Below are 25,818 nucleotides of genomic sequence, written 5' to 3' on the forward strand. Positions count from 1 at the left end.
ATGGAAGAAGTTGTGTCTTAATTAGCTACCGAAGAATGGTTCGGATTCGATCAATCAGAGAAAGCGCAGGGCATTCCAGAAAGAGTCTGATGTATCTTGACATGAAAGGTACACGAAGAGGTAAGACAGGAGATGAGGCAAGGATGAGTTCAGGGTTAAACGATCTAGAGCTATAAATGCTTGACCATGGTCAATAACGTGATCCTTTGAGGGAGGTTAAACGTGAGAACTACGCTTACAAAGATAATACGGCAATAGTCCTAAGATGGCCTGGAGCAGGGAAAGGATGAACATTGTCAAATCTGGTTAGTATTCCACTGCAGTGACTCAAGAGGGACGGAGAATGTGGGACTTACATAGGTAAAAGAAACAGAAACGGAGAAAAGCAAATGGACGTAAGAGAGTATTACCTAATTAGAAATGTTAAGTCATGGCCACTCATGGGTATGAGGCAGAGAGGGGTGAGGGAGACAAAGGAAGTAGTAAATTATGGTAAGAGTTTAAATCTGGGAGACTGCAAAACTACTGGTACCATTCATTTGGTACCAGTGACTCACTGGAGTCATTTTTAGGGCAAAGAAGGTAAGTTATATTTTGAACACATTGAGCTTTTATAAGAAAAATAATCCCTACGATATATAATACTAATTTCGTAAGTGGTACTTTACTGGTGATTACATGAAATTTTTCATTCTAGAAAATGAATATAGGAAAACAACCACCAAATTATATGTTTTAGAGGGAAAGCATAAAGTAAAAGGCACATGTCTTTTCTTTGTATCGTAGCCACGCTACTTCCTATGGGCAAACTACTTAACTCTTCTAAGACTATTTCCTTACCTGTAGATTGATAACAACATTTCCTGTAACATGGGGGCATCTGTGAGGGCCGAGGAGAACAGATCTGAAAGTAACCAGCAAACTTCCAGGCACACAGTGTGCAAACTGGTTACTTTCCCTCTTTCTGAAAATTGTATCTAGAAAATGCAGGTACCTCTTAGGTTTAAAAAAGTAAAATTTGTTTCCGGTGCTCATTTTCTAGAAGCATTTTTAAAAAGCCACACTGCCACCAACGACTCATGAGCAGGTATTTCTGGATGAGTAGTTATCTCCCCAACAAAAGGAAATGGAAAGAAGCTTTAGTATAAGCTATCGTTTATCTACTTCTCATCCAGTTTAGGGGAGCAAGTTACAGAGGCATTTAGGCATACTGTTTGTGCTAACAGTAACACAATTTCTACTTCAGGAAAGAAGTCTTAAAAGAGAACAGGCCCAATGACCCTCAAATAGATAATTACATAATTACATGTCTGTATGGTTCTAAAGTGATCTTTTGACTCGCAGGGCAAATGTTTGATAATATGCTTACACAAAAATACAATTCAAGCAACAGTAATAAAAAATACTTGCAAAAGACATCAAAGTAACTATGTATCAGTCAAATAAACTTAGTGCTGTTTCTAAGACTCTCCCTAAGATGAAAAGGAAGTAAAGTGTCTACTAAGGTTTGTTTAAAGCAAAGGAGTTTTGACTAATAGTCCTTATAATTTTAAGAGATGTGTAGAACTTAAAAGGTCAGAGAGAAAGGCAAGGAGACTAAGCACAAAGAACTCATCTCTGCCGTGGTTCTCCATGATTTCCCAACCAAAAGAGAGGCCACTGTATGTCCCTATGTGTCAAAGTTCGATCATCCACATAACCTGTTACCAGGCCAACTTGTGAAGTTAGAGCTCACGTAGGTTTCAACACAATTCTAAGGTTTAGGTATACAGACTCCATGTGCTGAAGGAATGAGGAGTGTGGAGAAGAGGGAATCATCTTTGAGACAAAGGGGGATGGACTTAGTCAAGGGCAGGACCTTCTAACAGAGAGCGATCACACGGGTCTCAACGGAAAGGCTCCCTGAAATGCATCTTCTAGGGAGTTTTAATTCCTGGCACTCTCCCCAAACTTTAATCAAGAATCTAAACCTACTTTTTGAGGAATAATGTATCTATCCTATCATTGGGCTCATTAAATAGTTAAATTTTTTAAGGCAATTGATAAGTGGCTACCAGTTCTTCATCATAACAGATAACTCTAAAATCACTTAAAAGAAATGTTATTTTGACTTGTTAGGTCCTAAAATTATTATCTTAAAAAGTTTTTAAACTGTTTTCTCACATTAACAACATATACATTTGCCAGGATTTTACTCAATGAAACCCTATAATCTACCTATAATTCAATTAAAAAGTCACTTTAAATGATATATGTGGTTAAGAGACATTAATGATATTTAAATAAGTAGTAACAAATTTTAGTAGAGTTTATCTACCTTGCCCCATTGATTATTTTCTTTATATCTTCAACCCCCTCTCTTACTGACTCCCTTCAACCCGAAATCATATTTAGCCTTTCACATCTGAGTAACCCTTGGTTGTCTGTCCCCTTTAGGAACCACCTTTTCCTCTGAGGCACAATGCTTACAGAAGTCATCTCACCTCCTCACCTTCTATGGTGCTCGATCCTTCGCCACCCAGCTCCTGCTCTGACCCGACTAACGACTGTGCTGCCACTGGTCCCCAGTGACCTCTGCCTTGCCCGATCCCACAGACACTTTCGATCCTCATCACACTAGACTCCTGCTACGTTAACATTGTTTATCACTCCCTCCTTTGAAATGTTCAGTTTTCTTGATTTTTGCTACTACTACATGGGTAGAAAAGAGCTGACATTGCAGGTCTGACTGCTCTATTTGAAAGGCCCGCGTACAAGGCTGGTCCCTGGCTGGTGTCTGGGAACTTGGATTTCACAGGGTTTCCTCCCACGCTGATAGACTGGCTCACTGGAACCCAACTGGGCTAACAATGGGGTGTATACTGAACACCTGTCTTTCTCCTGGGAGTTTTATACTTGTCATAACTCATTCCTAGGAGACTGAAGCCCATCCTGTGTGACTCCACTGGGAAAAGACTCTTAACAGTGTGGGTCTGGTTTCCTCTGGGCTGTGGCTCACACGTCTTTTCTCTCTGATTCTGATGTGTGAGTCTTCCTAGTGAGTCACTGACTCTGGTGATGGCCTCAGAGATCCTTGAACCATTACAGACACCTCCTACCTCTACGACTGCTCCTTCTTCAACAAGAAGCCCTACGGGATCTTCTGAAATGTTGACATCCCCTGGGGTTCCAACTTCAGTCTACTGCTATGTTCCCTAAACCAATCACCCTGTACAGAAATCACCCACCTCATGATTTTAAACTACTGTCTGTGTGAATAACTTCCAGATCTATATGTTCATGACTGAACTCATCTTTAGGCTTCAGATTCTTATATCCAACTTACTGCAGAACTGCTGCAAAGGCACCTCAACCGTAACATGTCCAAAATGAACCCACCATCGTTTCTTGTCTTCCACTATCTGATCTGCACTCCCCTCCTCCTCTATCATCTATTTATTCTGTTCCTCCTGATTTCTCTAACTCAGTTAATGGCAAGAATACCACGCAGCCTCCCAAACCAGATGGTCGGGCATCAATCCTACCCTTCCATCAACCTACCAGTTCAAATACTACTCATTCTTCTCCCTAAGTATTTACTGAAATCGTTTCCTCCTTCTTCCCAACTACCATCGGGCTCGTTTGGGACCCTACAACTCATTAAACTCTTGCAACATCTCCTGACCGACCTTCCCACCTCTGATCTTGCCCTACCCCAAATCTACTTCTATTTTCCATGGAGCTGCCATAGGGAGCCACTAAAAAAAGCAAGTGTGACTCTGTCATTCTGTCACTTACAAAGAGGAAGCAATGGCTTCCTCCTACCAAAAAAGTGTAAATCCTAGTTCACAGTTGTTGCTAGGAGGCTCTCTAATAACAATGAAGCACTTGTCAGTCACTTAAGGCGCATCGTGGTTTCAGATTCCTACGTCCGTTTATGCTGTGCTTTTTGCCCGAGCACTTCTCTACGGGTTCTTCCCCAGGTTAACATTCAGCCCACCTTTTAGCCTCAGCCAGTGGGCCCAGAAAGCCTTCGTTGAGGACCTATTCCTCATAAAGGTTCAATGCCCTTCCTTTCCGCCTGCCTAGCACAGAGTAGATACCACCGGCAAAGCAGTTAACATGTAGTACATTACATTTTCTTACGGCAAATCTTCCTCAATGAGACTGCAAGTTGAGAAAGGACTTTCGGTACCTTACTCATCTTTGATCAAAAGTGCCCAGAGCGAGGCACATAATAAACTGATGATGCTTGAGAAATACATCAGTTTCACTAAATGTGACAATACTTTCAAGGCATGAAGTATTGTACACATATAAGCTAGGATTTTACCAGAATGAAAGAGGATAACTGAAATTAAGAATCTACATGGTTCTTTGAAGAACTCTCAATATGTTCTATAAAAAGAAAAACTTGCCTTTGTTTATTCAGTGTAAGCCCATCCCATGTGTGGGCAATTATTAAACCATCACAAAAAACTTTACGAGGTGATTGTTATAAATATTCAGTTTTCAGATGAAGAAACTGAGGCAAGTAAGTGTCAAAATGGAATTCAAACCCAAATCCACCTGACCCCCAAATTCTGTTTTCAGTATGTTATGTTATCTTTGTCAAGTAATAAAATCTACCTAAACTTGATTACCTCATCTTCACAGACATCAGTTTTCTTTCCTTTTCTGTCTTCCTTGTCTTCCTCCTCCTCCTCCTCCTCCTCGTTGCCATCAGCGTCACTGTCGCCGCCCTTCCTTCTTCGCTTGTATCCTGCTGTGGGGGTGGCCGACGCGTGCTGCTCTTCTCCAAGATCGATGCCACCTGAAGTGTCTCTCTTGCCTGCTTTCTTAGCATAAATGATTCGGAGCCTTTAAAATGTAACAAAATTAGGATGTACAAGAAAACCTTCTCTTCATATATTTTAGAGAAAATAACGTGAGTTTTAAGCAAAAATGCCTTACGGTGAGTATTAAGTCAATGGCAATAAAATTAGAATTAAAGAAATTTAAGAAATATGTTTCCAGAAATTACAGAATATATTGACTTTTAAGAATTATTCTGGATCTCTCTGGAATTAGAATATATTTTAAAAATAAAACTTAGCTGAAAAAATTAACTCTAGCAATGACCAATGATAATTCCTGATCCCATGCTTTCAGACTGAAAAAATTTCTGTTCAAATTATACAAAGAAATCTCCTCTTACATAGAAATTGAGTAATTTCAGCATTATATTTCCTGGCGGGAAACTAATTAAGCTTTAATTCTGAATACATTTGGATATTTTAGACTCTATGAAAGCAAACTTTAATTAGAAAGCAATTTTTAAAAGTGGCAGTTCTAAACAGATTCTACTTATGACAAAACTAACTTGATAGCCAACAACAATCTTAGAAAACGTGATTGCTTGACTTCTTTGGGAGCAAAAATGTAAACTGACTTTTTTCTAAGTCTGAAGCATAAGATGTTCAATGACTCTAATTACAACTTTTGTCCACTGCAGACTCTCATCCTAGGTTTTATTAATTTCTTAATTCATCTTAATTAAGCTTTACCTTTTTTTATTTCTTACACATAATAAACTTTAAATTCTGTGTTTGGAATTTATGTTTTACTGGGGAATTTGTACAATGGGAAACAGTATACTAACTTTAATAAAACAGGACTTACTTGCTGAGTTTACCTTCTACCATCCATTTATCTCTCCTCAAGTTTGACATATAATCAGTGTTCTTGTCAATTTCACTGTCAATGCAAAAGTTTATTAGAAGACAGAAATTAATCCATTATGCAATATGTTAACATGGTGAGTAAACTGTTGCCATTTCTTGCTAACTAAAAGTGATGTCAATGAGTAGCGAAAACAAGTGAAAAATTATATCAATACAGTATCACAGCTAAGAGATATACAGAAGACTTAGTATGTCCACCAATGGTAGAAATGCATGGCTCTGAAATATACAGATTGATCCGTTTCCTAGAAAGGAAAAGAACTAAAAGTAACAATAATTAAAATATGTAAAATAATGAATAGAAAGAACAAGATGAATATGGATTTGTTCACCAAAACTTGAAATACTAGAGTGCAAAATTTACTTTGACTCTTAAATGTAAGTTTTTAAAAAGTACAATACATCAATAAACTAATATTAAATTGTTATTAGCAAATAATAAAATAAAAAGCTGGATAATTCTATTAATGGCTATGAAGGAAAATCACGTAGTTATTTATCACTGAAAGATGTCAAAGAAAGAAAAAATTCCGGATTCTTGCAAAGGTGCTACCTTCTGGTGGCATGGTAAGAAAAAACTATTTTTATGTTTCCTTATATGAATAATTAACAGAATTATTAAGTAAACAAAATGGTAGCAAAGAACATGCAGTAAGATCCAAATTTTCTTTTCAACAGACTGCAGTAAATGCATTAAAATAGTAGTAGTAGTAGTAGTCATCTCTGAATGGTGAGGTTAAGTGTAATTTTGTTTTCTTTGTGCTACTCTGTAAACTTTGGATTTTGCATGGGTAATTTGTGTTACTTTGTCATATAAATTATTTCGATTAGACAAATTGAGAACAGGAAGGAAGCGCCAGAGAAGTCTAGGCACGGGCTCACCTCACCACCCTCCTGCTGCACGCCAGCTCACTGATCAGGAAGGCCAGCGCCGAGGCTTTCTGGGCCGGAGTGTGGGCCTGGAAAGCCTTGGTCCTCAGGCTTTCGGTGAGCTCAGTCTGTCCACAACGGGCCTCCATAAAGATCTGCAAGATCTCGGAAACATTGTCTCGATTCATACCAACATTCAGCAAATGTTCTCCAAGAGCTGTTTCGGCCTATAAAAGTTTGGCATTTTTGTCAGTATTGTTCCTAACCGTACAGAACATAAAAACAATTAAGATTTTTAAATGTTTTTATTATATTATCTATGTATTACTGAAAAGGGCTTAATTCACACTTGAAATGAAGTAAAGATAAAAATAGACAACAGATGATAGACAGGTATTTGAGTACTTGCGTCTTTCTATTCCTTCTTTAGACCCTTGGTTAACAGGCAGGAAGGAGAGTATGTGAAGTCATGAGTAGATATCATACCTTCTTTGACTATAGAAACTATCTCAAGCTTTCTAAGGCTTTATCTAGGCGTTCTATCAGTACTGGTTGCGGGAGGCCCAGGGGCACTACTGTTGTGTTTTCCAGCTCTAGAGTGTCATGGACTTTATTGTCTGGTATCCTAAATAGGAAAATGGAAGAACAAGCAACTGGTGCACCTGGAAACTTCTCTCTCCATCATATTATCTACAGCAAAGCTGACTGAAATGTGTATCTTAGCTGGAATTATGATCCACTTGAATTTCTTGAGTATCCACTGAGAGGTACAGAGTCTTAACATGCTGATCTTAGAGGTGCTGCCATTCGCCTCAATTGTTCACAGTGATTGAGAGCACACAGCATAATTTCAGAAGGCATACATAAATTTTAATTCTTTATGATTTATAAATTCTCTTTTGCTGAATATCACTTTCCTTAAGTCACTTGGTTTTGGCCAAAAGCTAGAGAAAAATAAGAGTAATCTGGGAATATCTACATTCTGTAGGCTTTATGAACCAGGTTTCCCTAGATGTGGACCATTTGCAACTGAAAGCAAATCTACACTTAACTTTGTGAGATGCGGAAAAAACTAGATCAGTGTATACACTCTTCTGCTAATATGCTAAAGCCAGTTATCAGTGCACTGAGGGTACAAATTAAAATCACTTTTTGTATTTTGTTTTTTTACCTTGTATCCTGTAATTAGACCTGGATCACACACAGCAGCTGACAGGAGCCTCACAAGCAGGTCTTGTACCTCAGCCATGCTGTCCCCTAGATTCAGCAATCCCTCTTGAAGAATACTCAGGTCTGGAACATCAGTATTCCCATTAAAGCCTAAAGCTTTACCGAAGACTCGTAAGAACTGCACCACAATGAGACAGTTTGAAAATGTACTTCCAGAGAGGACAAGTCCTGGAATACGAGGCAACTCTGGCAAAGGCTGAAAAATAAAATAAAATAAAAAACTAATTAACTAAAACGGCTATGACTTCAGATTTTCTGAAATAGAACAAGTTGCCGTCTTTCTTTGCTCTTGAATTCTGCCAGTGGTTTTCCGTCTAGACTGTGGATTCCCTGAGGGCATTTCTGCAACCCCATAGTACTAAGCACGGGATTTTGAAACCAAGCAACCATCAATAAGTTTTAGTGGAACTCAATACGAACTCAGAATTCTGAAAAAAGAACACAAATTTTAATTAACATATTGATAGAACATGGGTTCCATAACTGGAGCAACAGAAGAAATAAGCATTTCAAAAGTACTTGGCCATGGACATACTAAGTAGGGCACGTGTACTAATTTCTTCTAATGATGGAGACTGATTAATAATTCATGCTTGTTTGGTTGCTCAGAAACTACCGTGTATCTATGGGCCGATGGGAGAATGGTACCATCTTTGGCTAATTAATGCAGATAAACTATTTGGTCCACATGACCAGAACCCATGATCCTATCAAGAACCCAGTTACACTGCAACTAACAGTCTCTAGGCTTGTAGCAAAACACTAATATTGAATTTCAATACTCCCATTAGAAAGCAGCTTCTTTTGCTACTTCTCAAATGTGCTCACATAGTAACATTTTAATGACAAAACTGTAGTACCAGTTGTCATGAATATTTAGGAAGTAAATAAGGCAATAAGGCCATGAATGAGACTTAATAATAGTATTTCAAATTTTGATTAGAAAAAAATGAACTTTTACATATTTCTATTTCACTGGTCTTTGTTAAACAATGTTCCTCCACCCTGCACTTACTGAAACAACTAACCAAGGACCTTCTCTAGTGATACTGTGTGGAAACAGAACTGCGGATAATATCTGATAGCACACAAACCTTACAGGTTCCATTTGAAAACCATCTAAGTCTGAATCTTTTTTCTTGAACCATATCATACACATACCATGTGATTTAAAAAATTTATATAACAAAGCTATCAAAAGGCTTAAAATGGACTTCTATATTTGATTTACTGCATGTGGATTTAAACAGAAATAACAAATTCAAGAAAATAGAGATCTTTTAGGATTTTTCAAAAATTGCTCACTGTGAGCCTACTAAATGTGTCAACTAACCTATGTACCCTCTCTGGACATAGGAAAATTTAAACATGCAGTTTTACTAAAACTAGTGTTTATACTTTTATTTGTAGTTAAAAGCATTTGTGCTAAGTAAGAATATTATTATAACTAAATCCCCACTAGGATATTTTTGCTTTAAGTGCTTTAGAAAAAGCTGAAAAGAGACAATCACTCTTTGTATTATCAGATGAACATGGCATATAATATAGATCCTATTGACTAATTATACTATTATTGACAGTATTACAGAAATATGTATTATTGACAATTTTCTACAAATACCATCTTAACTATAGCCAAACATAATTGATTTCTTCTGATAAGTATATAAATTATGCCAGTTAACATGATTATCACGCTCTTTCCAAATTTCTACTTTTACGTATTTTAGCAACATCTGTGAAAACAACAGGAGAGAAAACACATGAGGTCCTCTCACTGGACACATTTCTTGGCTTTCAAGGTGATAAACAGTATGGACCCTGGAGTTTAACAAATTGGAGTTTGGATCCAAGGTGCCACTTATGAGTTGTGTCATCTTGGGCAAGTTCCTTCACCTCTTTGTGTCAAAGTTTCTCACTTGTAAATGGGCATAAATACCTCTTCAACAGGATTGTGGTGAGGGTTAAATGGGAGAATTCATACGTAAAAAACACTTAGCACAGTGCCTGGAAAGTAGTCAACATACTCAATGAAGTTAGCTAACAAGTCTAAAGCACTGAAGGAGGTTACAGATTATAAATCCTGATTTATTTAAATATCTAAGGGGGTTTGAGGAGAAGGCAGATCTTTCTGTATCTAAACATATAGGAAGGACCAAATGAAACAGAAATCTTATCTACTTTTATCATTCCCCCTTGTACATTTGTACAGTGTTTTTATTTCAATGAAAAAGATTGGCAGCACTCCACCACTTATATATTTAGAACTTCCATTTCCAGCGCAGGAGGTCAACAGACTTATTGGTGGCCATCAGGAGAAGCACACTGACCTAGACTTGGAAATCCACTGCTCAGCTGAAAGTGAAAGCCTTCGTACTGGCAGCTCGGGCAGACGAATGAGGTGAGAACACAGGAAAAATTAAACTTATTAAGGAAATGGTTTACATGATAACTTACCTTTTGGTCTGCTAAGCACATGTCTTCATTAGGCTTCTTTAGTTCTTTTGCAATTTCTAATTCTAATCTTCGTTGCTCTAGTTTAAGCTCTTTCTTTAATCGTTTCTCATCACGTTTTTCTTGCTTCGACCGTTCTTTTTCCTTAAAAAGAAAACCATGCCCACATAGTCTCTTTAACCATTATTATGTTTGAAAAGCCATTAGTTAAAATTTAAAAAGTGATCTGTGTTATGTCCATGAACAGAACTGTCCAAGCAGGTTTAAGCGACGGACTTAGGACTGCATAGAAATAACTTATTTTGCTTTTCAGTATTGTCACTCTTTGATTTTCAAAATAATCTTATGACTGTATATATTTTTGTGCAGTTGATCCTTAATCAGCACAGGCTTGAACTGCATGGGTCCACTTATATGCAGGTTTAAAAAAAATACACACACTGGTAACTTTTTTGAGATCTGCAACAATTTGAAAAAACATTTTCTTTTCTCTAGCTTTATTGTGAGAATACAGCGTACAATACATACAACATAAAAAATATGGTTGATGATCTGCTTATGTTATCAGTAAGGCTTCCCAGTCAATGGTAGGCTATTATAAGTAGTTAAGTTTCTGGGGAGTCAGGTGTTATATGCAGAGTTGTTTCCTTAATGTCACATTGTTCCAAGGCCAGCTGTGTGTTCTGTGTGTGTGTGCATGTGTATTCTTGGGCATCATTTTTAACTAGTGATATGCAGTACTTTTTCCAATTAAAAAACCATACCTATAATATGGAACAGAAGGTAAGAGTGTGGTCAATTTTTAGGATAAAACGGAGATTTCCAAGAAATCTTTGAAAATAGTAGGATCTTTAAAACTTGGTGACAGGCATCCATTTTTGTTTACTAATAAAGATACTTCAAGGGAAACATGGCGTCTCTAAATTCAGTGAATTTAGTGAACTTATCCACTATTTTAATTTATTAGTCAAATTAGTCACTAATTTATTTACTGAATTTTAATGAACTGTATAGGACTAATGCAAATCCTGTGGTTCTCGTGTAAGATGACTCAAAGAACCAGTTTCAAATGGCATATATAGACAGTCACAACCTAGGCCCCCACAAGGTCAGTCTCACGTCTTACTCTCGGTGCATTCGCCAGGCCCTAGTGACACTGACACAGCTGGGTTGGGAAAAGTCTGCGTGACAGTTTGAGGCACTGCTTGGATGATGATGTGATGATGCTGCTGAAGATGGAGGAGGAGGAGGAGAAAGAGGAGAAGCAGCAACAAAGCTAAGACAGGTGTACATACAAGGTTAAAACTGACTCCCTCTGCCCCTTGTCTTCCTCACCCCAAGGGCCCTAACTCAGTCATCAGGCTGTACCTTAGTGTATGTCATCCCCGCCCTGCTTAGAATTCACAGCTCCTCCTCCTCAACACGTATGCCTTTTTTTTTTTTTTTTACTCTTCCCACAACTACTTCAGGCACTTTAATATTTCTTTTTTGGCTCCCACATAACATAGCATTTATTGAACTCTGGGACAATTATTTGTTTAATGTCTCTCACGTTACTGTGAACTTAGAGTGGTCAGAAGAACTAATTTATTCACCCATTTCTTAATGCACCTATTCAATTCTCAGCTGTACAATTTGCCAGGCACAGTTTTGAGGGATTTTTATCCTTTTCCCTGACTCTCATGTCTGTATCATTTCAACATTCCTCACCAACTGATCTAAATATTGTTTTTATTTCTGACTATAGTAATTATCATCTGACTCTAACGGACATATTTGGTGTGCTTTAGCATATAAAACTTATTTAAGCATGAATTAATGATTAATTCTACAAATGCCACATAAATAAAGATACGTTAACATCTGTACTAGTAGTCATTGAAAATATTCAATAGCCAGTCTTTTTCTCTACTTTTTACATTTTATATCATGGACAAACATAATTGATGTTTTCAATTTTCATCTATACACAAACCTTGTATCCAAAAGCAGAGATAAACACCTTTGTTAATAATACTCAAGTTATATTTAGGAATTTTTAAGTATCTGAAATCACAGTCATGAAACCAAATTTTAACCCCTCAAAAGACCCTCAAACAACATCCCGGTAATTAATGGTAACTCTTTTTATTATTGGTAAATAACTGATAACGTTAGGCTTTTGTTTCTATAGGCTTCACTTTTTAATACTGAAACAAAGAGAAAGTTATAATCCAAGGACATAATCAGATTTCAGATGCCATTTGAAACTTATAAACAACACAAAGTAGCTTTAGGGAGATCATTCTGATCGAGAGAAACACCACACAGTACAAAGCATTATCCAACAGTTTGCACTTCTGAGTTGGGGGTCTGCTACTTAAAGAGCTAAAGACATCACAAAAAACCCATATATAAAGAAACAAATATAAACATACAATAAAAGCACACATTATATACATTTATCTGTGCTAAACATTATTTCACATAGTCATTTTGAGTTTTTATTTTTAATATAATTGATACTGGTATACCATCGCAGCGTTTACTTAAAAAAAAAATAACATGCTGATTCAAAATGGATCAAAGACCTGAATGTAAGTCATAAAACCAAAAAACTCTTGGATAAAAACATCGGGAAAACTCTTTTGGACATAAACATGAGCGAATTCCTAGTATCTCTCAGGGCAAGGGAAACAAAAGCAAAAATGAACAAGTGGGACTATATCAAGCTGAAAAGCATATGTACAGCAAAGGACACCTTCGTTAGAAAAAGAGGAACCCTGCAGTATGGAATATATGCATGAATGACAGATCTGATAAAGGGTTGACATCCAACATATATAAAGAGCTCGTGCACCTCAACAAACAAAAAGCGAATAATCCTATTAAAAAATGTGCAGAGGAGCTGAACAGACAGTTCTCCAAAGAAATTCAGATGGCCAACAGACACATGAAAAGATGCTGCACATCGCTAGTCATCAGAGAAATGCAAACTAAAACCACAATGAGATATCACCTCACACCAGTAAGGATCGCCACCATCCAAAAGACAAACAACAAGAAATGTTGGCGAGGTTGTGGAGAAAGAGGAACCCTCCTACATTGCTAGGGGGAATGTAAATTAGTTCAACCATTGTGGAAAGCAGTATGGAGGTTTCTCAGAAAGCTCAAAATAGACATAACACTTGAACCAGGAATTCCACTTCTGGGAATTTACCCTAAGAATGCAGCAGCCCAGTTTGAAAAAGACAGATGCACCTCTATGTTTATCGCAGCACCATTTACAATAGCCGAGAAATGGAAGCAACCTAAGTGTCCATCAGTAGATGAATGGATAAAGAAGAGGTGGTACATACACACAGTGGAGTATTATTCAGCCATAAGAACAAAATTAATCCTATCATTTGCAAGAACATGGATGGATCTAGAGGGTACTATGCTCAGTGAAATAAGCCAGGCAGAAAAAGACAAGTCCCAAATGATTTCACTCGTATGTGGAGTATAAGAACAAAGAAAAACTGAGGGAACAAAACAGCAGCACAACCACAGAACCCATGAATGGACTCACAGCTACCAAAGGGAAAGGAACTGGGGAGGATGGGTGGGAAGGGAGGGATGAGGGCAGGCAAACAGAAAGGGGGCCTTACGTTTACCATGTATAATGTGCGGTGGGGGCATGGGGAGGGCTGTGCTACGCAGAGAAGACACGTAGTGATTCTACAACATCTTACTACGCTGATGACACTGACTGTAATAGGGTTTGTGGGGGGAACTTGGTGAAGGGGGGAGCCTAGTAAACAAAGTTCTTCATGTCATAGTGGATTAAGGATAACAAAATAAATTAAAAAACTAAAAACTCTGACTGTCCTCTACATTTACCTGTTTTCGTTTCTCAGCCTCCAATAATTTGGCTTTTGCAGCTTCTTCCTTCTTTATCCTCTTAGCCTGTGCATATAAAATAGGTCGCAAAGTCATGCAACAGCACCACCACAACCTGAATATGACCTTACACTTGGAAACGGAGCTCCATGCCTCGCAAGGTTCAAACAGTATGTAACGTGTATGTAGACAATTACAGATTTCCCCTCAGTTTGTTACGTTTAACATACTGATTTCATTTGTAACGTATAGATTACAATTAAGATATACAAAAAAATTCTTAAATTCGTAAGAGAATGTCAGGTTTTTCTCTTCAAACTCTGTAAAAAGTCTGAAATAATTTGAGTGTTACTTTACCTTAAAACTTAATCACAGAAAAAAATGATGTTATGGCATTTTTTGCTTTTTCTGATTTTTGAAAGTAAATCATGATCACTGTAGAAACTTTACAAAAACGGGATCGATTTTAACAATAAAGGTTAAAGGACAAATAAGTAGCATTTAAAAATGCCCGTGTCTACTTTACTTGAAGTTTCGTTTGTAATACTTAAAATTTGAGATAAATCCATTACTTAAATAACATTAACTCTATTTAACGTACGGTGGTTAAATTCAAGGTTTTTTCCCTAATATAATAGAAACATAACCTTTAATGAAGCACATTATGAATATCAAGCTCATGCTATCAAATTTGAGCTTTATAATCTTACTCATTAACTAGTAGCTTCATAATTATCTAGTAGTAATTGCCAATGTACTTTAATATTTTCAATTTGGAGGGTTTTAAAATTAATTTGAAATGGGTAAGGGAATATGTGTACATGGTTTTAGAAGGAAAAAACCTGCAACTGTGAAAACCTCAGCTAACCGTATTGCTCAGGGAATAAGCCAATTTTTATGGCAACAGTTTCCTGAACAGCTAAGGGTTTGGATTATAATAATTTTCAACATTAAAAAGCTCGTTTTGGACAAAAGTACTTTGGATAATTTTGAGACATATACACGTACAGCTCAGATAGACACAGTACACTTAACATAATTTGGCTTTTTCTTGGAGACTTGAGCAGTTATTCTTGACATCAGTTACTATACACAGTTTGATAACAGAAATGCCTTTGGGCCATTGAGGTGTTGAAAATTGCTTCCTTTTTAACTACCAGATTACAGACTGTTGCTAGGCTTTGGAGTTTCTGTTTATCCTATTTTCCCTTGCTGTCTTGCAGCTATTCCTTTTGCTGTTGCCAGCATGTCCTTGAGCCCTATTCTGTCAGCCCAGTTCTGTCCGAACTCAGAAAACAAAGCTGGTTAAACTGTTTCCACATTGAACACTCCTACTTTTGTCATGTTTCATTTCTAAATGAAAAGCAGGTATCTAACTATAAGACTTAATGACATTTTGAAAAGTTAAGAGCGTGAGTTTTAGCATATGATCTTTATGACTATATTGGCTATTGAGAGGTTTCCCCTTTCTTTTTTTTCCTTTACTTATTTCCTGGATTTTTACTATTAGGATTAGATAAAATTGCTAAGTATGGTTCAGAGAGGTCCTTATTCTATACATTATGTTTACAGATAACTTGTGATGGACATGTTAATTTGTATGAGTGAGAGAACAGACTGATAAAATTTTCATTTTTCAGACTTTAAAATACATGACTATATTACTTTAATCATATCAAATTTAAGAATTCTACCTCCAGAATTTGCTGGGCTCGAAGACCTTTTTCCATTCTCATTTGTTGTATTCTCTTAATTCTTTCCTGTAGGAAAAATTATGACAATTTTAGATAATAAGCTAAATATCTAGGAGGAAGGTATTTAAGTGGAATCAAATAATTAAAGATATAAGTACAGATTTACCAAATTTTACCCATGCTGGATATAAATTTTAATTATTTACTTTAACATTATATATATGCCACCTGTCTTAAATTGGAATGACTTTATAAAATGTCTCAAAACAATTTTAAAATACAAATGCTAAATAAGTATATAAAAACAACATAAACCAAGCTGGTTAAACTCAAGTCTTTATAAATATTTGCAAGTACAAGTAATACTCATTTGGAAATAAATATTGGACAGACAAGTAGGATAAAACAGTCTATCAGGAAATCAGGACCCCTAAGGCTGGTCCTGAGTTACTGTCACTCATTGCATGAACTTGGACAAATAGAAATACTCTTGCATAAAATAGGGGAGGCACTTGCTCTTTTTCTCACTGTCACAATTAAATTAAAAACGATTTAAAAAGTGCACAGTACATCACGATTGTACGAAGTATTAACAATTGCCATAACGTGATAAATTACATTACTTTCAATAACTACAGTAAGCCAAATACAGAAATAATTTGTAGTAACTTATAAGTGGTGCTCAAATTATCTAAATGTAATGTACTAGTTATTGTTTGAATTCAGCAATCTAAATTTTGTTAACCTTACATTCTCATTTTAAAAAATCACTCCATATGTTATAAGCACATCGTTAACAATTTCACATACATAAATCCCTTTGAAAGTCCTAAATTGGCACTGATGAGGATACAGTTTTAAAAAAATACACCTAAATTGCCCTACTTGTAAATTGCAGCTGTCCTAGGATTTTCAGAGCCAACACATTCTATACTACCAAATATTACCATACCCACCCCTACTTCCAGATGCTAGTTGTACCTTTTGAAGCAATACTTTAATACATTTTTATTTCGTTTTTTGCATTGATGTTATTGATTTCCTGCAGGGATCCACTGTAGGATAATGAGATTTCTGGAATTTCTGCTGTGATTTTAGAAGACTGATCACTTTCTATGACTTTGCTCATTGTGAACCTAGGTTTTGATTATAGCTCACAAAAATAAAAATACAAGTGTATATTTTCTTTTATTTCCAAGTTGTAGAGAACACTGCATTTGATCCGCATTTGAAATATTTATTTAGATTAGAACTTGAGACCAAAGTGTTCTCTGAATTTAATCTTTAATCATGTCTACAAAAGCCATTCATTAATCTCTTAAGCACAGAAATAGGTATAGAACCTTGGGCTTAACTCACCCAGTGTAGAGCTGTTGTTTTAGTCTGAGTGATTTATACGGATGTACATATATATACTTGGTAGTGCTTTCATTAGCAATAGCAGAGATAAACATTATTTATAAATCAGTGCAGGGGAAGGAGCCAAGATGGCGGCGTGAATAGAGCGGTGGAAATCTCCTCCAAAAAGCCTACATATTTTTGAAAATACAACAAATACAACTATCCCTAAAAGTGAGACCAGAAGATACAGGACAACAGCCAGGCAACATCCACACCTGTGAGAACACAGTGCCTCCGAAGGGGGTAAGATACAAGCCGCAGCCCGGCAGGACACGAGCGTCTCTTACCCCAGCTCCTAGCGGGAGGAGAGGAGTCACAGCAGGGAGGGAGAGGGAGCCCAGGACTGCTAAATTCCCAGCCCCAGCCATAAGCACTAGGAGAGCAGACACACAGCGAGTGGCGAGCTGGATGCTAGAGAAACGGGACAGTAAAACCTGCGAGCTGCCCCCACAGCCGGAGCCCCAGGGACAAAGAAAAGCGAGTGCTTTTTGAAAGTCTTAAAGGGACAGGAGCCTCAAACTGTAGGAAACACCCCGGTGTAATCAGCCCAGTTACTGGGAATACCGGGTAACTCGGGGCGCCCCGAACCCCTGGGTGGCAGCGCTACTCGGAGGCCCCTCACGGTGACAAACAGCGTCCCTCCAATTTCAACTCTGACGTGGCTCCGCCATAGCAGAACAGTAGTCTGAGGCCGGCCTCTCCCATGGAAGCAGGGCAGAGATTCCTCCACAACCTCTGGGCAAGAATAAGAAACCCAGTATGCGTGCAGCTGCCCAGCACAAGCCGCTAGGGGTCGCCGTTCTCCCAGGAGAGGAAGGCCACAAACCAGCAAGAAGGGACGACCTCCCAGCGACATACACACCAGCTCCCCAGAACTACCTCTATCGCCATGAAAAGACAGAAGAATTTGATGCAGACCAGACTAATCCAGACATCCTCCCCTGAGAAGGAACCTCGGGAGATAGACGTAACCAATCTCCCTGAAAAATAATTCAAAATAAAGGTCATAACCATGCTTATGGATCTTCAGAGAAATATGCAAGAGCTAAGGTATGAAGTCCAGAGGGAGATTACAGAAATAAAACAATCTCTGGAAGGACTTAAGAGCAGACTGGATGAGGTGCAAGAAGCCTTTAATGGAATAGAAATCAGAGAACAGGAACGCAGAGAAGTTGATGCAGAGAGAGATAAAAGGATGTCCAGGAATGAAAGAATATCAAGAGAACTGCGTGGCCAAACCAAACGGAACAGTCTTCGCATTATAGGGGTACCAGAAGAAGAAGAGAGAGAAAAAGGGATAGAAAGTGTCCTTGAAGAAATAATTGCTGAAACCTTCCCAGAAATGGGGGAGGAAATAGTTCCTCAGACCACAGAGCACACAGAACTCCAAAGAGGACAGCACCAAGACACATAATAATTAAAATGGCAAAGATCAAGGATGAGGATAGAGTTTTAAAGGCTGCTAGAGAGAGGAAAAAGGCCACCTATGAGGAAAAACCCATCAGGCTATCATCAGACTTCTGAGCAGAAACTTTACAGGCCAGAAGAGAATGGCATGATATATTTAATGCAATGAAACAGAAGGGCCTTCAACCAGGAATACTATATCCAGCACGTTTATCATTTAATATGAAGGAGGGAGTAAACAATTCCCAGACAAGCAGAAGATGAGGGAATTTAACTCCCACAAACCACCTTTACAGGGAATTGTAGACGGACAGCTCTAGATGGCAGCACTACCAAGGCTAAACAGATGTCACTGGAGAAAATAAAATCACAGCAAAGAAAGCAGACAGACCAAATTCTAACTAAAGGCAAAAAATAGAATCAACTACACACAAAGGCAGTTAAAGGAAACACAAAAGAGCAGAGAATAAAACACCCAATTTATAAAGAATGGAGGAGGAAGAATAAGAAAGGAGAGAAATAAAGAATCACCAGACAGTGTCTACAATTGCTCAATAAGCAAGTCAAGTTAGGCAGTAAGATACTAAAGAACCTAACCTTGAACCTTTGGTAACCACAAATCTAAAGCCTGCAATGCCAATAAGTACGTATCCTTCAATAATCACCGTAAATGTAAATAAACTGAATGCACCAATCAAAAGATGCAGAATAATACAATGGATAAAAAAGCAAGACCCATCTATTGGCTGCTTAAAAGAGACCCACTTCAAACCCAAAGACATGCAGTGACAAAAAGTCAAGGGATGGAAAATGATATTCCATGCAAACAAAAGGGAGACAAAAGCCGGTGTGGCAGTACTAGTAGCAGACAAAATAGACTTAAAAACAAAGAAAGTCACAAGAGATAAAGAAGGGCATTACATAATGATAAAGGGGTCAGTGCAACAAGAGGATATAACCATTATAAATATATATGCACCCAACACAGCACACCAGCATATGTGAAACAAATACCAACAAAACTAAAAGGAGGAAATAGAATGCAATGCTTTCATTTTGGGAGACGTCAACACACCATTCACTTCAAAGGACAGATCCACTAGACAGAAAATAAGGAAGGACACAGAGGCAATGAAGAACACACTAGAACAGACGGAACTAATAGACATCTATAGAACTCTACATACAAGAGCAACAGGATACACATTCTTCTCAAGTGCTCGTGGAACATTCTCCAGAATAGACCAAATACTAGGCCACAAGAAGAGCCTCAGTAAATTCCAAAAGATTGAAATTCTACCAACCAACTTTTCAGACCACAAAGGAATAAAATTAGAACTAAATTGTACAAAGAAAGCAAAAAGGCCCACAAACACATGGAGGCTTAACAACATGCTCCTAAATAATCAATAGATCAACGACCATATTAATATAGAGATCAAGCAATATATGGAAACAAATGACAACAACAGCACAAAGCTCCAACTTCTGAGGGACGCAGCAAAAGCAGTCCTAAGAGAAAAGCACATAGCAATCCAGGCATATGTAAAGAAGGAAGAACAATCCCAAATGAATAGTCTAATGTCACAATTATCGAAATTGGAAAAAGAACAAATGAGGCCTAAAGTCAGCTGGAGGAACATAATAAAGATCAATGAACAAATAAATAAAATTGAGAAGAATAAAATAGAAAAAAAAAAATCAATGAAACCAAGAGCTGGTTCTTTGAAAAAATAAACAAACTAGATAAGGCTCTAGCAAGACTTATTAAGAGAAAAACAGAATCAACACACATCAACAGAATCAGAAATGAGAAAGAAAAACTCACGACAGACCCCACAGAAATACAAAGAATTATTAGAGAACACTATGAAAACCTATATGATAACAAGCTGGAAAACCTAGAAGAAATGGACAACTTCTTAGAAAAATACAACCGTCCAAGACTGACCAAGGAAGAAACACTAAATCTAAACAAACCAATTACCAGCAAAGAAATTGAAGCGGTAATCAACTACCCAGGAACAAAACCCCAGGGAGAGATGGATTTTCCTCAGAATTTTATCACACATACAGAGAAGACATAATACCCATTCTCCTTAAAGTTTTCCAAAAAATAGAAGAGGAGAGAATACTCCCAAACTCATTCTATGAAGCCAACATCACCCTAATACCAAAACCAGGCAAAGACCCCACCAAAAAAGAAAATTACAGACCAGTATCCCTGATGAACATAGATACAAAAATACTCAAAAACATATTAGCAAACCAAATTTAAAAATACATCAAAAGGATCAAACACCATGACCAAGTGGGACTCATCCCAGGGATGCAAGGATGGTACAACATTCGAAAATCCACCAACATCATCCAACACATAAACAAGAAGGACAAAAACCACATGACCATTTCCATAGATCCTGAAAAAGCATTGGACAAAACTCAACATCCATTCATGATAAAAACTCTCAGTAAAATCGGTATACAGGGCAAGTACCTCAACATAATGGCCATATATGATAAGACCACAGCCAACATCATACTGAATAGCAAGAAGCTGAAAGCTTTTCCTCTGAGATCATGAACAAAACAGGGATGCCCAACCTCCCCACTGTTATTCAACATAATACTGGAGGTCCTAGGCACGGGAGTTAGAGAAAACAAAGAAATACAAGAAATTCAAACTGGTAAAGAAGAGGTTAATCTGTCACTATATGCAGATGACATGATATTGTACATAAAAAACCATAAAGACTCCACTCAAAAACTACTAGAACAGATATCGGAATACAGCAAACTTGCAGGATACAAAATTAACACACAGAAATCTGTGGCTTTCCTATACACTAACAATGAACTAATAGAGAAATCAGGAAAACAATTTCATTCACAACTGTATCAAAAAGAATAAAATACCTAGGAATAAACCGAACCAAGGAAGTGAAAGTCCTATACCCTGAAAACTATAAGACTCTCTTAAGAGAAATTAAAGAGGACACTAAAAAATGGAAACTCATCCCATGCTCCTGGCTAGGAAGAATTAATATCGCCAAAATGGCCATCATGTCCACACCAATAAGCAGACTTGTTGCAAACCCTATCAAATTACCAACAACATTCTTCAATGAACTGCAACGAATAGTTCAAACCTTCATATGGGAACACCAAAGACCCAAAATAGCCAAGGCAATCCTGAGAAGGAAGTATAAAGTGGGGGGGATCTCACTCCCCAACTTCAAGCTCTACTACAAAGCCACAATATTCAAAAATTGGAAAACAATATGTAAGAGAAAGAAACCGTATTATTGTCGACCACCATACAAAAAAGTAAACTCAGAATGGATCACAGATCTGAATGTAAGTCATGAAACCATAAAACTCGTAAAAGAAAACATAGGCAAAACTTTCTTGTACATGAACACGAGCAACTTCTTCATGAACGTATTTACCCGGGTAAGGGAAACAAAAGCAAAAATGAACAAGTGGGACTATATCAAGCTGAAAAGCATATGTACAGCAAAGGACACCTTCATTAGAACAAAAAGGTAAACTGCAGTATGGGAGAATATATTCATAAATGACATATCTGATAAAGGGTGGACATCCAAAATATATAAAGAGCCCATGCACCTAAGGAAACAAAAAGCAAATAATCCAATTAAAAAATGACCAGAGGAGCTGAACAGACAGTTCTCCAAAGAAGAAATTCAGATGGCCAACAGGCACATGAAAAGATGCTCCACATCGCTAGTCATCAGAGAAATGCAAATTAAAACCACAATGAGTTATCACCTCACAACAGTAAGGATCGACACCATCCAAAACACAAAGAACAACAAATGTTGGTGAGGTTGTGAAGGAAGGGGAACCCTCCTACACTGCTGGTGGGAATGTAAATTAGTTCAACCATTCTAGAAAGCAGTATGGAGGTTCCACAGAAAGCTCAAAATACAAATACCATTTGACCCAGGAATCCCACTTCTCGGAATTTACCCTATGAATACAGCAGCCCTGTTTGAAAAAGACAGATGCACCCCTATGTTTATCGCAGCACTATTTACAATAGCCAAGAAATGGAAGCAACCTAAGTGTCATCAGTAGATGAATGGGTAAAGAAGAGGTGGTACATATGCACAGTGAAATATTATTCACCCAAAAGAAGAAAACAAATCCTTCCATTTGCAACAACATGGATGGAGCAAGAGGATATTATGCTCAGTGAAATAAGCGAGGCGGAGAAAGACAAGTCCCAAATGACTTCACCCATATGTGGAGTATAAGAACAAAGAAAAACTGAGGGAACAAAACAGCAGCACAATCACAGAACCCAAGAATGGACTCACAGTTACCAAAGGGAAAGGGACTGGGGAGGATGGGTGGGAAGGGAGGGATGAGGGCAGGGTAAAATTAAAGGGGGCATTACGATTAGCATGTATAAGGTGGTGTGGGGGCCCGGGGAGGGCTGTGCAATGCACGGAAGACAAGTAGTGATTCTACAACTTCTTACTACACTGATGGACAGTGACTATAATAGGGTTTGTGGGGGGGACTAGGTGAAGCGGGGAGCCTAGTAAACATAATGCTATTCATGTCATTGTGGATTAAGGATAACAAAATTCATTTAAAATAAATAATACTTAATCAATAAATTTCAAAAACTAAATAAATTTGAAAAACTAAAAACTCTGACTGTCCTCTACATTTACCTGTTTTCGTTTCTCAGCCTCCAAAAATTTGGCTTTTGCAGCTTCTTCCTTCTTTATCCTCTTAGCCTGTGCATATAAAATAGGTCTCAAAGTCATGCAACAGCACCACCACAACCTGAATATGACCTTACACTTGAAAATAGGGCTCCATGCCTCACAAGGTTCAAAACAGTATGTAACATGTATGTAGACAATTACAGATTTCCCTTCAGTTTGTTACGTTTAACATACTAATTTCATTTCTAATGTATAGATTACACTTAAAATATACAAAAAAATTCTTAAATCGTAACAGTATGCCAGGCTTTCTTCTTCAAACTCTGTAAAAATTCTGAAATAATTTGAGTGTTATTTTACCTTAAAACTTAATCACAGAAAAGTGATGTTAGGTCATTTGTTGCTTGTTCTCTGATTTTTTAAAGTACGACATTATCAGTGTAGAAAGTTTAGAAAAACAGAACAGATTTTAACAATAAAGGTTAAAGGACAAATAAGTAACATTTTAAAATGCACGTGTCTACTTTATTTGAAGTTTCTTTTGTAATACTTAAATTTGAGATAAATCCATTACTTAAATAACTTAAATGAAACATTAAACCCGATTTAACCTACTGTGGTTAAATTCAAGGTTTTTTTTTCCTAATATAATGGAAACATAACTTTAATGAAGGACATTGTGAATATCAAGCTCATGCTATCAAATTTGAGCTTTATAATCTTCAAGTCATTAACTAGTAGCTTCATAATTATCTAGTAGTAATTGCCAAAGTACTTTAATATTTTCAATTTGGAGTGTTTTAAAATTCATTTGAAATGGGTAAGGGAATATGTGTACATGTTTCTGCAAGGAAAAAACCTGTAACTGTGAAAACCTCAGCTAACCGCCTTGCTCAGGGAATAAGCCAATTTTTATGGCAACAGTTTCCTGAACAGCTAAGGGTTTGGGTTATAATAATTTTCAACATTAAAAAGCTTATTTTGGACAAAAGTACTTTGAATAATTTTGAGACATATACATGTACAGCTTAGACACAGTACACTTAACATAATTTGACTTTTTCTTGAGGACTTGGGCAGTTATTCTTGACATCAGTTACTCTACTACACAGTTTGAGAACAGAAATGCCTTTTGGCCATAAAGGTGTTGAAAATTGCTTCCTTTTTAACTACAAGATTACAGACTGTTGCTAGGGTTTGGAGTTTCTGTTTATCCTATTTTCCCTTGCTGTCTTAGCTATTCCTTTTGCTGTTGCCAGCATGTCCTTGAGCCTTATTCTGTCAGCCAAGTTCTGTCCGAACTCAGAAAACAAAGATGGTTAAACTGTTGGCACATTGAACACTCCTACTTTTGTCATGTTTCATTTCTAAATGAAAACCAGGTATCTAAATATAAGACTTAATGAAGTTTTGAAAAGTAAAGAGCATGAGTTTTAGCATATGATCATTATGACTATATTGGCTATTGAGAGGTTTCCCCTTTTTTTTTTCTTATTTCGTGGATTTTCACTATTAGGATTAGATAAACTTGCTAAGTAAGGTTCAGAGAGGTCCTTATTCGAAGCAATATGTATACAGATAATTTGTGATGGACATGTTAATTTGTATGAGTGAGAGAAGAGAAAAGACTAATAAAATTTTCATTTTTCAGACTTTAAATTACATGGCTATATTACTTTAAACATATCAAATTTAAGAATTCTACCTCTAGAATTTGCTGGGCTCGAAGTTCTTTTTCCATTCTGATTCGTTGTATTCTCTTAATTCTTTCCTATAGGAAAAATTATGACAATTTTAGATAATTAACTATCTAGGTGGAAGGTATTTAAGTGGAATCAAATAATGAAAGATGTAAGTACAGATTTACCAAAGGTTGCCCATGCTCGATATAAATTTTAATTATTTACTTTAACATTATATACATGCCACCTGTCTTAAATTGCTATGACTTTATAAAATGTCTCAAAACAATTTTAAAATACAAATGCTAAATAAGTATATAGAAACAACATAAACCAAGCTGGTTAAACTCAAGTCTTTATAAATATTTGCAAGTACAAGTAATACTCATTCGGAAATAAATATTGGACAGACAAGTAGGATAAAACAGTCTATCAGGAAATCAGGACACCTAAGGATAGTCCTGAGTTACTGTCACTCATTGCATGAACTTGAACAAATAGAACTACTCTTGCATAAAATAGGGGAGGCACTTGCTCTTTTTCTCACTGTCACAATTATATTTAAGAAGTTTTAAAAAGTGCACAGTACATCACGATTGTGTGAAGTATTAACAATTGCCGTAACATGATAAATGACATTTCTTTCAATAAATGCAGCAGGCCAAATACAGAAATAATTTGTAGTAAATTATAAGTGGTGCTCAAATTCTCTAAATGTCATGTACTAGCTATTGTTTGAATTCAGCAATCTAAATTTTGATAATGTGACATTTTCATTTTAAAAAACCATTCCATATGCTATAAGCACATCGTT

The 25,818-nt window shown here is 36.9% G+C and overlaps 2 protein-coding genes across 2 annotated transcripts in view; both read right to left on the reverse strand.

The window, feature by feature from the left end:
- LOC130681278 (bromodomain adjacent to zinc finger domain protein 2B-like) overlaps nt 1–5,404 on the reverse strand; it is a 15,262-nt gene extending 9,858 nt beyond the window's left edge. Inside the window, exon 1 of the mRNA XM_057493917.1 lies at nt 4,623–5,404. The gene's annotated coding sequence lies outside the window, so the exon portion shown is untranslated. The remainder of the gene's footprint in view (nt 1–4,622) is intronic.
- LOC130681279 (bromodomain adjacent to zinc finger domain protein 2B-like) lies at nt 2,667–15,875 on the reverse strand. The gene is made up of 8 exons (XM_057493918.1): nt 15,812–15,875; nt 14,118–14,183; nt 10,260–10,400; nt 7,744–7,998; nt 6,585–6,799; nt 5,641–5,715; nt 4,700–4,839; nt 2,667–2,827 (listed from the first exon to the last, which is right to left on the reverse strand). Exons 1-8 carry the CDS (start codon nt 15,851–15,853, stop codon nt 2,667–2,669), a joined length of 1,095 nt encoding a protein of 364 aa, XP_057349901.1. The 5' UTR covers nt 15,854–15,875.
- Nucleotides 15,876–25,818: the final 9,943 nt, after the last annotated feature.

The sequence above is a fragment of the Manis pentadactyla genome, chromosome 16, assembly GCF_030020395.1.
Source record: "Manis pentadactyla isolate mManPen7 chromosome 16, mManPen7.hap1, whole genome shotgun sequence".
Taxonomy (NCBI): Eukaryota; Metazoa; Chordata; class Mammalia; order Pholidota; family Manidae; genus Manis; species Manis pentadactyla.

Excerpts from the sequence above, each read along its gene's own strand:
- LOC130681279 (XM_057493918.1), bottom strand. The coding sequence starts at position 15,853 with ATGAGAATGGAAAAAGGTCTTCGAGCCCAGCAAATTCTGGAG. Across the intron at positions 6,800-7,743 it reads GTCTAATTACAGGATACAAG|GCCGAAACAGCTCTTGGAGA; the intron begins GTAAAAAAACAA and ends AAACTTTTATAG. Across the intron at positions 2,828-4,699 it reads CGGCGACAGTGACGCTGATG|TGAGCCAGTCTATCAGCGTG; the intron begins GCAACGAGGAGG and ends GTTGGGTTCCAG.